This window comes from Petaurus breviceps, unplaced genomic scaffold (assembly GCF_028583685.1).
Source record: "Petaurus breviceps papuanus isolate PSGF00001 unplaced genomic scaffold, PetGlider_PUasm1.0 186, whole genome shotgun sequence".
NCBI lineage: Eukaryota > Metazoa > Chordata > Mammalia > Diprotodontia > Petauridae > Petaurus > Petaurus breviceps.
The window spans coordinates 30,565,098-30,576,105 of NW_027185798.1; the positions used below are offsets into that span (position 1 = coordinate 30,565,098).

The 11,008-nt window shown below is 40.3% G+C and overlaps 3 protein-coding genes across 5 annotated transcripts in view; all 3 read left to right on the forward strand.

The window, feature by feature from the left end:
- Positions 1-11,008, forward strand: part of S100A10 (S100 calcium binding protein A10) — a 462,639-nt gene that overhangs the window by 291,000 nt on the left and 160,631 nt on the right. The window lies entirely within an intron of this gene.
- Positions 1-11,008, forward strand: part of S100A11 (S100 calcium binding protein A11) — a 399,965-nt gene that overhangs the window by 291,000 nt on the left and 97,957 nt on the right. The window lies entirely within an intron of this gene.
- TCHH (trichohyalin) overlaps positions 8,291-11,008 on the forward strand; it is a 7,102-nt gene continuing 4,384 nt past the window's right edge. The window contains 2 exon segments of the mRNA XM_069089975.1: positions 8,291-8,428; positions 10,078-11,008. The exon segment at positions 10,078-11,008 is cut by the window's right edge and continues 319 nt beyond it. Of these exon segments, the coding sequence (XP_068946076.1) occupies positions 8,291-8,428; positions 10,078-11,008 (1,069 nt within the window).

Consider the following 11,008-nt stretch of genomic DNA (forward strand, 5'->3'; position numbering starts at 1 on the left):
TCTCTCTCTCTCTCTCTCTCTGTCTCTCTGTCTCTCTCTGTCTCTCTGTCTCTCTCTGTCTCTGTCTCTGTCTCTGTCTCTCTCTCTCTGTCTCTCTCTCTCTTTCCCTCTCTCTCTCTCTCTCCCTCCGTCTCTCTCTCCCTCTCTCACTCTGACCTCATCATCTCTCGTAGGTTTTATCACCATTTCTAAGCAGATGATTCAAGTCTCATTCTTTCCACCTTAGCTTCAAATCCACATCACCAATGCCTATTAGACATTTCAAACTAGATGTCCCCCAAACATCTTAAACTCAACATGTCTAAAATGGAACTCATTTTCCTTCACAACCCTTTCCCTTTTACAAATTTCCACATTTTGTTCAAAAGTCAATGGTATTTAGTAAGTGGTCATTTTTCCAGTCCCCGAAATTCATAACTTTGGCACTGTCCTGAATTTCTTGCTCTCACCTCACATATCCAAACTGAAAGGAGACAGAAAGGCTAGAAAAGAAGAGGTGAAAATGATGAGCCAGGATCATTTTACTACTCCAGAAATAGGGAAGAAGAATAAAAACCATCATCCTCTATAAAGGCAGAGATTTGATCTGACTGATTGCTAAGCTCTCTGCTGGCTCCAAATGCTAAAATCCTATGACTAGCAAGGATGGGCATATAGCTCTCCCCAGTCTCACTTCAAGCACTGAGCTTATTTCAAAAAGCCAAAATGACATTGGTATTTGAACAGATGTGGAATTCAACAAACACCTACTGAGTTCCAAGGTGACTCCAGAATAACTGGGATCAAAAAATCCTAAATCAGATCCATGTCAACATAACTAAAGGTTATCCTGTTGATGGGGCTCTTTCCTAAGAGTAGATGTGTGACAGCTTTCCTTCCCCAATCCTGAATGCTTATTAAAGATCAACTTCCCAGATCCTTTTAGAAAAGAGTAGGTTTTATGTTGTTTATATTGTATACACATATTTATATTGTATGTACATATACAGTTTATGTTGGATATGTATGTACAATATAATATATTATATATGCATATGTTTATATTGTATACACAATAGGGATAATACTTCAAATGATCTGACACTTCCCCACTCAATCTCAAAGGGGATGATGCTTTGTCTTTCTAAGAGCCAAGAAATGCAAAGAAAAAGATGTTGTACTTCAGAGAGATGACTCCCTTCATAAAGCAATCTTTAAGAAGAATCCTCTGAGAAATCTCGGGAACCGAGTAGAACTTCAGAGACCTTTGCTATCCTTTTTCCCTTACCTGAGTATTAGTCATTCTCCAGGAATTGAATTCACTTATCCAATTAAGTGTACTTTGAAATATTATTCAGTGACCTCAAAAAGCTACTAGATTTGGAGAACCTTGTGTTAAAGGACAGGAAAAAATCTTTCAAAGCATTCAACAAGGGTAAGAGTGAGAAGGAAGTAGGAACTTCAGTTACTCTGGATCCTGAGTGAAACATGGTAGAGGAGGCTTGACAATGGCCCCTCTAGAGGCCTGGCACCCGGTCAGCAGGAACTCCACTTCTCCTTATGACAAGCTTCTTCTCTTCTTCCATGACGTAGGATTAAAGCATCTGCTGACTCTCAGAGGTGTAATTACCACCAGGGTGGGGGTGCAATTAACATGAAGATAATTTACCTTGAGAGAAGATAAAAATTAAGAATTATTAATGATCACAATAATTAGCTATTTCATATCTAAGAATCACAAAATGCTTTATAAGTCGTAATTATCACAACTCCCCTCTGAGGGAGGGATTCTTGTTTTCCAAGTGCTCATCTGACACAGGGGTAACCTGATGCTCAGGTCCCCAAAGTCACCTCTTTGGGCAGATGCCAACCAGGAAAAAGAATCCAGAAATCTCAGCTCCTCATTTTGGCTCATTCCCCCACCTACAATACCATCTATGAACCAACAATTTCATCCCTGATCTAAATGCTCAAAGGTCAAAGCTGCTGACTATTTAAATTGCTATAAGATAATAAAGTTATTTTTAGTCTGTGACTATTTATCAAACAATTGCTATGAGCCCAAAGTTATGCTAGGTCATTGAAAGGGATGAAGAACCAGTGAAAGACAGAGGAATCTTGAGTTTTAATTTACAGTTTATTTGTAAATACAAGAAAAACACATTGAAACAACCAGAGAATGCAAAACCTCACATAGTCAAATCTTCAATTGTGTCTTGTAAATAATGGACTGAGAAGGGAAAGTTCCCTGTAACGGGTGAGGTCTTGAGCCTCAGAGAATGTGGGTTTGGGATTGTCAGGGAAGACAAAATCTGAAACTAAAGTTTAGTGTGTAGGAGCTCAAAGAAATAGTCACATTTGTTTCTCTCTTAAGGCTTTATAGTGGCTCAGAAAAAAAGAATGTCTTTCTTCCCGTGATGACTTCCTTCAAGTCACCTGACTTTGCCCTGATTGATGCTTCCTTCAGCATTTTTAAGAGCAAGGTTCCTTCAGAGTTCATCTTCAAACTTAGGATCCAAAGAAGTTCAATGCTCAAAAGAAACCAAATGGAGTGCTCCCTTTATCCCCATTTAGTTTCTCAGTTTGGAATGCAGATCTAGCACCTAAATTTAATGGGATCCTACAGAGTCTTGGATCTGGTGTTTTCTTTTGTTGGCTACATGAATGGGAAAATAGAGGAATGAGATAAAGATTAAAGGAACTCAACTTAGCTGGTGATTTATTTTAATGCAAAAACACAAAACCAACATATCCCTGCTTACCCTCTCAAGAGTCACAGATATAGAACTAGAAGAGTCCTTCAGAGGTCATCCAGCCCAAACCCTTCATTTTACAGATAAAAAGAAATCTGAGGCCTATAAAAGTTTGTAACTTGCCTAAGGTAATACAGGTAATAAGTAGCAAAGTCAACCCCAGGATTTTGATTACAAAAATCTGGTGCATTTTCTACAGTCCTTATCTAAAGAGTCTGTAAATATTAAATTCTTGGGTGGCTAGGAAATATGGTGGGCAGTTTAAGTGATGCAAATTTCATTTCCTCTTCTTAGCATCTCTGCAATAATAGAAACCCAATCCCTTTGTTCTATGGATAGGCTAGCCTCTGGCCCTTGGTTTGAGAGACAACTCATGCACACCTGGAGGCTAAGATGCTTGGGCTTCATTCCTTGTCCCAAATCCAGAATGCTCTCTGACCTCTTGGTGCCTCCATCTCCCACTGCATAAAAACAAGGATAAATGAGATGTGTTTGCTAATAAAGAATGTGGAGATGTGTTGATAAAAATCTCCATTCTTTGTTGACAAACCAAGATGAATCTGAACTAAGTGATTCTAAGGATTACCAATCACCCTTACATAAGAATATACTGAACCAATTTGTCCTTGCTTGATAATTTTCCATAATCTGCAGACCTCCCAGGGAGCTGGAAAACAACCAAAATTATCTCCATTTTCCAATGTCACCACAGGTCTTCCTTTTAAAAGGATGTCTTTGCTTAATAATTACACCATGTTAAGCAGGGATTTAATTTATGAAACTATAAGGGCTGCTTTGTTAGAGAATATCTGACCTTGTTTTAGAAAATAAAACTCCAAAACATTTGAAACCACCACTGAGGCAGGTCAGGATAAAGGGAAGGAGGGTAATGTTTTGCTATTCATGTAGGTTTTCAATAGAAACCTTGGTGCTGAATCCATAGTGAACTCGATTCCTTAAGTTTAAATAACCATAAAAATGCCCATCAATGGGGAATAAGATCTATGGTTCTTTTGAAAAAACAAACATGAGGTCTCCAAGGTAAAACCAATGTCTCCTCAGGCACTCTCTTATATGTTGTTCAAAAGCATGGTTGTGCTCTTACCTCCCCCCATATTTGTTTAGCTTTACCAAAAATCCTATAAATATAGCAAATGATATTCCATTCAAAGTACCCATGTACTGCCCAACTCTTTGGAGGGTATACTAATCACAAGGAGACCACGTCAATTCATAGCATTCTGGTCGTAGAACCAGAAACAAAACCCAAGAATCCAAGCTTTCAGTTGAGTTGGGTGTCCCCAGCAGGTCAGGAACAAATACAAATGAATAGAATTAAAAGCAAACCCAATGCCAGCACATGAAACTGGTCTTAATGAAATACACACAACTTAGAAGACAAAAAGCTATTCCTACCTAAGAAAAGTCAGGGTTCAAGCTGATGTTCTAAGAAAACCTGAAGAACAGCTCCCATGTCTATTGGATTTATGGCTTACTATGGGACTCATGCCAAGGGGTGCCAAAGCAAAAGGCATAGTTGCTGTTCCCAAGACTCAATATGCACTGTATCCCAAAGGTTAACTTATAACTAGTCATCCTAGACCCTCCAAGATATCCCTAAGTTCACAGAGCTCAGGGCACAAGGAAGCAACTGCTACCCTTGTTCACTATTGAGCTACCCCTGCTAGAATCCTTCTACTTCCTCTCATTTCCAAATAACTTGGTGTTTTATTATTCAGTTGGACTGATGCTGAATAAGCCAACAAACAAAACTAAATTCTGCATCATTCTGACCAACTTGCACACACAAAAAAAAGCTACATTTGAAGTCCTGAGATATTGCATCTTCAAAGCTCCAAGGTGCCATTGAGATCATCAAACCTTTATAAAGTCAGTGTCTTCTACAGGAGAAAAGGGGGAACTGATCTGTCGCACCACAGCTGAATCATTTAATGGTCTCCATCAAGCTCTCATGCCCCAGTGCTTCAGAGGCTTTGAAATGAATGGGGAGGAAGTACTGATGAACAAAAATAAAATTCATTTCTTTACAATAAAACAGCATTTCAAATTGCAAATCCCAGCCCATGTTGAGAAAGTCCTGATGGATATAATGGGAAAGAATGACCTATTAGCTTAATGAGTCTCTTAGAAGAGCAGCAGACTAAAGTGCTTAGGTGTCATAACCATTAGCAACTTGGGTCCAGTACGATGACTATCTCTGCAGTAATGCATTACACCAAGTTTATTCCCCCAGAGGCATTCATATGCTAATGAAATAAGAAAAACTAAACTTTTTATGTGATTTTTCCAAAACTGGAATTCCCCAATTTCAAGTTCTCTTTATGAATGTTTTAGAAATAATAATAATAATAATAATAAAATCACCTCCAAAACAACTTGCCATTGATATAAGAAGTCAGTCACCTATATAAAATCCTATTTCAATTCAGTTCAATAAGCATTTCTTAAAAACCTACTAGATGCAAGACACTAGGATGCTTGGTGCTAGGGATACAAAGATAAAGAGTCCCTGCCCTTCAGGGACCTACTTTCTCCTAGGAGGAATATAGGAGGAACAGGCATATAAATAAATAAATACCAACTACATACAAAGTATTTTCAAGAGGGGGAATGCTAGTAACTAGGCAACTCAGGAAAAGATTCATAAAGGAGATCAGAGCTGAGCTGTGTTTTGAAGTTTGGTAAAGGATTCTCAGAGAGATGACTTAGAAATAAAAAGTGTGAATGTTGTTCCATGAATACCTTTTGGGAAAGCGTATTTATGTATGTGTTATGTGCATGTGTATGTGCGTGTGTGTACATATATATGTATTTGTGAGTGTGGTGTGTGCCTATATGTATTATACATATACAAATAAACACTCCTCATCTCTGGTGCTTGAAATAGAACCATCGCAGTGAGTAATCATGTGCAGATTCCCACTAACTTCAGGAATCTTTAGGTGGGGAAATCAAGTTTTGTTATTGTCTTATGTCAAAGTAAAAGATTAACTTTCGTTACTTCTTCTAACAATCTGGCTAACGTGAACTTCAATGGTTTGTATGTTACTGCTTTGTAAAGCATCTCCTCATTCAACTAAACTGAGATACAGAAACTATTCGAAACTTTAAAAAGTTAAAATTCCTTCCAAGTGTCTCCCAATGCCCCCTCCCCCACTCTACCCAACCTCATACACATATGCTTAAGGTTAGGTGGAGCCAGCACCCAAAACGCCAAGCAAGGGCTATGCACCCTGTGCTAAACAGCTACGTGTGCATATGGTGAAATAAACACACCATTCGTGGAGATAGAGGTGGAGCTGGGCTTGGTTGAGAATGAATCAGGACATCTCATAGAGTGGGTGTCTCCTTCCTAAGTGGCTCTCTAGGGCACAATTAAAACCCCTATAAAAGGCCCTACTCCCATATGCTCAGTACCCTTGCCAGCCTCGTCAACGAACACTTGACTTCTTCCTCTGGTGAAGTGGTAAGTCCCACTCTGTGGGATCTTGTTCTTCCTAGTGATGCTTCGCTTTGAGCCTGGGGGAGATGTTTGTAAGGACCTATGCATTTGGAAAGGTTTTGTGGGAGTCAGGAATCTGACCCCTTTTCAGAGGCTCCTAATCTCTGTCTTTGTATCATTTGGAAGTTGTTATTTATAAACTAGGTCCTAGAGAGCTTTCTATTTTAGCTCTTCTTCAAGGCTATTACATAGTGTCCCAAAAGTTTTGGGGGCAGTTTAACCTTAAAGACGTCTCCAAGATTGTTAAGACATCCTGTATAATAGTTGCATCTTGTGCTGTTTTTGTCCTCTCCATGTTTCCTTGTTTTCTTCAATGTGGCTGTAGTGATTATCAAGTTATGGGTTTCAGAGGTTGATTATGACAAAGAGAATAGGTAAGTCAAGGCAAAATATGTAAGCCAATAGAGTTGCTTGATTGAGAGCTCTCCTTCTGCCTGAGCCTTGACAAGTTCATTTGGCAGAGAGGATGATCCTACTCCATTGGTGAGATTTAAGTGACTTTTTTGTTTTATAATAAAAAGTTAACCAAAAAGTCAGTACTTTTCAAAGTATCGGGTCTGACCTCGTAATTTTGCCCTCCCAGGGATGATCTTTTAGATGCTTTTCACAGGTGTTATGTGTGGGGGAGCTGAGTTAACTTTTATAACATCCTTCATTTGAAAATGTGGTATCTCAAGCTGAATGTCTACTTGGTGGTTGTATCATTAGGTGCTGGCTTTAGCATTTGGAAGGAACGATATTTAACGGTGGTATAATGGGAATGGAATGGATGACTTGTAGGTTTAACTTCTGTCTTCTCTATGAATTGTTTGTATAACCTGGGGGGAGTCAGATGCCCATTTCATTGTTCTAATTGCTAATATGCATATTTATGCACATGTTATGCATGTATGTGCTTTACATGTCTGCATAGTAGACTTCCCTTCAAAGTGTGACTGTGAAAGTTTCTGACCTCTTCACCCATATCTTTTGCCTTCCTGCATTGCTCACTTTTAGAGAGAACTGGTTATGAACAACAAGAGAGGCTGGTTTAACATTATTCCCACAGAATCACAGATTGGGAGGTGAAAAGAATTTTAGGGTTTATTGAATAACCTCCTCATTTTACAGATGAAAAAAAATTGAAACCCAAAGAAGTTAAGTCTTATTTCTTTGTCTGCTCTTTTAAATGGTACCAATGAAGAATATATTATGAAAATTTATCAAAAGTTGAACAACCAAGTGTTGACTACAGATTAACTTGAAGCAGATTCACAGGTTCATAGGATTTAGAGCTTGAAGGTACCTCAGTGATTGTGCCATCCAACCCCCTTATTTGCCAGATAAGAAAACTGAGTCCTAGAGAGATGAAGTGATTTTTCCAAAGCCAAGTGGCAAGTTAGTGGCAAAGACAGGATTTAATCCCACATCTTGTGACTCAGAATCCAGTGTTCTTCCTACCCCTCTGCTCTCGGTCACTCCTTTGCTATTCCCCAGGTTGTATATATGGTGTTTCATAAGTTTTTAAAGTGTTGTATAAATAAAGTGGGGTAATACACTAGAGCTGGAAAGGTTGAGGAAACCAAGACATAGCTAGTAAGCACCTGTGGCAGGAATTGAACCTATATCTTCTTGCCTTCAAGTCTAGTAATTTCTCCATTATGTCATACTTCCTCTTAAAAATCGTTTTTATTAATGTTTCTGCTTTCTTTTCTTTTCTTTTTTAAGCAATTGGGGTTAAGTAACTTGCTCAAGGTTACACGGCCAGTTATTTCTGGGTGTGGTGGTTCTGCTTTCTTTTCTAAAAGCAATATTCATACATGAAATGCTTTTGAAGACCAAAGTAGAAAACTAGTTCCTGGTGTATAAATAAATATAATTATTCAGAGGGAAATAGTTACTATTTCCCTAGAAACAGCTAGAATGGACACCATCTGTCTAGAACAGTGGAACTGAAACCTAATTAAGAGTAGAGAAACAGACTTTAACTCAAGTCCAGTGATTCCATGATTGCCCTGTTTTATTCTTCCAGGTTTACTTAAATTTGCAGGGAAAAATGCCTCAGCTACTGAAAAGCATCATTAATATCATCGAAGTTTACAAGCAATATGCACAAAGTGATTCTGATGGAACAGCACTGAGCAAAAAAGCCCTGAAGGATCTCCTGCAGAGGGAGTTTGGGGATATCCTCCGGGTAAGAACTGACAAAAGAAAGTGAGAAGGGTCTCTTCATAGATCCTGAGAAATGTGATTTCTTCTGGGATAGCTCAAGGAAATAATTTGGGAGTATCTTGTAACGTCACTTTCGCATAGGTCTAGACTAGTTCAGGCATTTTTTTTTTTGTGGGTTTAACTCAATTGTATTCAGTAATGCTATCAAGATTCCCAAAAGGTAGTATTCAAAGGTATGAAAACTATCTGATAGGAGAGAAAGTGCACCTGTGATTCTATTGACATTAGGAACTCCCAGATAAGTTAATTCTTTCCACTAATACAGATCTCCACCTTTCTCTGCAATTACAAGTCCCCTAGAGTATTGAAAATTACGTGATTTATCCAGGTCCATATAGTCAATATGTATCAGAGATGGAACTTGGAGGCAGGTTTCATAAACTTTACCCTAGACTACCTCTCTTGAGTATGATGCAGATATATCTTTTATAAAAAGCTGAGAATATTACTACCAAAGATACCAAAACAATGTTGATTGTAGAAGGGATTTTTAAGTCTACTTCCTAACACTTTTAGCTAATTTGTGTTTGTTCTCTAATATAATTCTGCCATAATAAGAGTTTGGTTCTACTAGAAGGTGATTTTTTTTTTCATTATGAAAAACAATCTTTTCCTGGTCTGTGTAAAACTGATGGGTCTTACCAAAACAGGTATATGTGGCACTACCCATCTATTTCAAAATCTGGTTTTCACAGTCCCCAACTTATGCATGAAGATGAATGCAAATTTATTCTCAACATCAATGATTAATAGAGTTTCCTGGGTCTGAGATCGCTCTGAAATGAATCTGAAAAATTAGTTGGCAGATAAAAAGATAGATGGATGGGCGGATGGAGTCTAGATAGGACAATTGAGGGCAGCTAGGTGGCGTAGTGGATAGAGCACTGGGCTTAGGAATCAGAAGGATCTTTCTGAGTTCGAATCCGACCTCAGACACTTACTAGCTGTGTGACCTTGGGTAAATCACTTAATCCTGTTTGTCTCAGTTTCTTCATCTATAAAATGAGCTGGAGAAGGGAATGTCGGTCCACTTCACTATCTTTGCCAAGAAAACCCCAAAAGGGGTCATGAAGAGTCTGAAAAGACTCAACAACAACAAAAGACATGATCATTCCCAGTGTCTATGACCTTTAAATTAAATGCCTGGCTTACAAAGGGGCAACAAGGCTTGCAATACTGAATCATGGAGCGAAAGCTGGAAGGGGTCTCAGAGATCATCTGGCCAAACCCGTCCGTCATTTCAGAGTTAAGGAAACTTAGGCTCATAGTTTGAGTGGCTTCTCCAAGGTCATATAGTTAATAAGCAGCAGAAGTGGGAGTACATAGGATCGTAGGTCATGATCTACAAAGGACCTCGAAAACCATCTGGTCCTACTCCCTTATCTTACAGAGACTAAATGATTTGCCCACGGTCACACTAGTTGTAAGCATCAGAAGTGGGATTTGAACCGAAGTCTTCTAGGTGATACTCATACTGCTTGAAAAAGAATCTCTTTGGCGGTAAGACCTCAAAAAACATACAGGGGTCACCAAAAGATGTCATGCCATTCTTGGGTTCCAGAAACCTGCATTAGATTGTCAAAATTTTCTTTTTCCTCTATTTTCCTACAGAGACCACATGACCCCCAGACCGTGGAACTGGTCCTGCAACTTCTAGATCGAGATTGTAACGGTTCTGTTGATTGCAACGAATTTCTCTTGCTAGTGTTCAAAATAGCTCAAGCTTGTTATTACGCACTTAGCCAGGCCACGGGGAACGAAGAGAAGAGACGAGTTAAACTAGAGGAAAAGAGGGAAAAGTCACAAGAGGAAAACCAGAGGAGGCGCAGCGCCCGAGAAAGGCAACTCCAAGAGGAAGAAGAGCTGCAGAGAGTCGAACGGGAACGCGAGCTGCAGCGTAGTGAAGGGCGCCAGGAGCTGGAGAGGCCAAGAGTCTCCAAGGAAGAGCCCCTGCAGCGGCAAGAGCAAGAAAGGCGACTCCAGGAGCGCGAGAGGCAGCGCCTGGAGGAAGAGCAGCTGCAAAGATCCGGGAGGGAAAGACAGAGAGAGAGGCAGATCCGGGAAGAAGAGCGGGAACTGAGGCAAGAGCTAGAACGAGAGCGTCGCCGCCGCGAACAGAGACAGGAGCTCGCAGAAGAAGGATACGGAAGACAGGAGCGGGAGAGGCAGCAAAGGGAGCGGCAAAGAGAACGCCGTGAAGAAAGACGTCAGGAGCGTGCGGAGCAGGTCTTGGAGGAAGAGCGGAAGCTGAGACCTCAAGAAGAAAGACAGGCCCGCGAGCAGGGTGAGAGCCGCGGCCTCCGACTGCAGTGGCAACTGGAAAGGGAAGTCCAAGGTCGGCAGAACAAACTCTACTCTAAGCCCCGCAGGCAGGAGGATGGCCAGTTCCTGGAGGAAGAGCAGAGACGCCGACAGCAGAGAGAAGAGAGACAGCGGCGTCAGGAGCGAGAGAGGCAGCTGCGCGAGGAAGAGGTCTTGCAGCGTCAGGACCGGTTCGGTCAGCTGAGGGATGCGGACGTCGACGACCGCTTCCAGGAGGAGC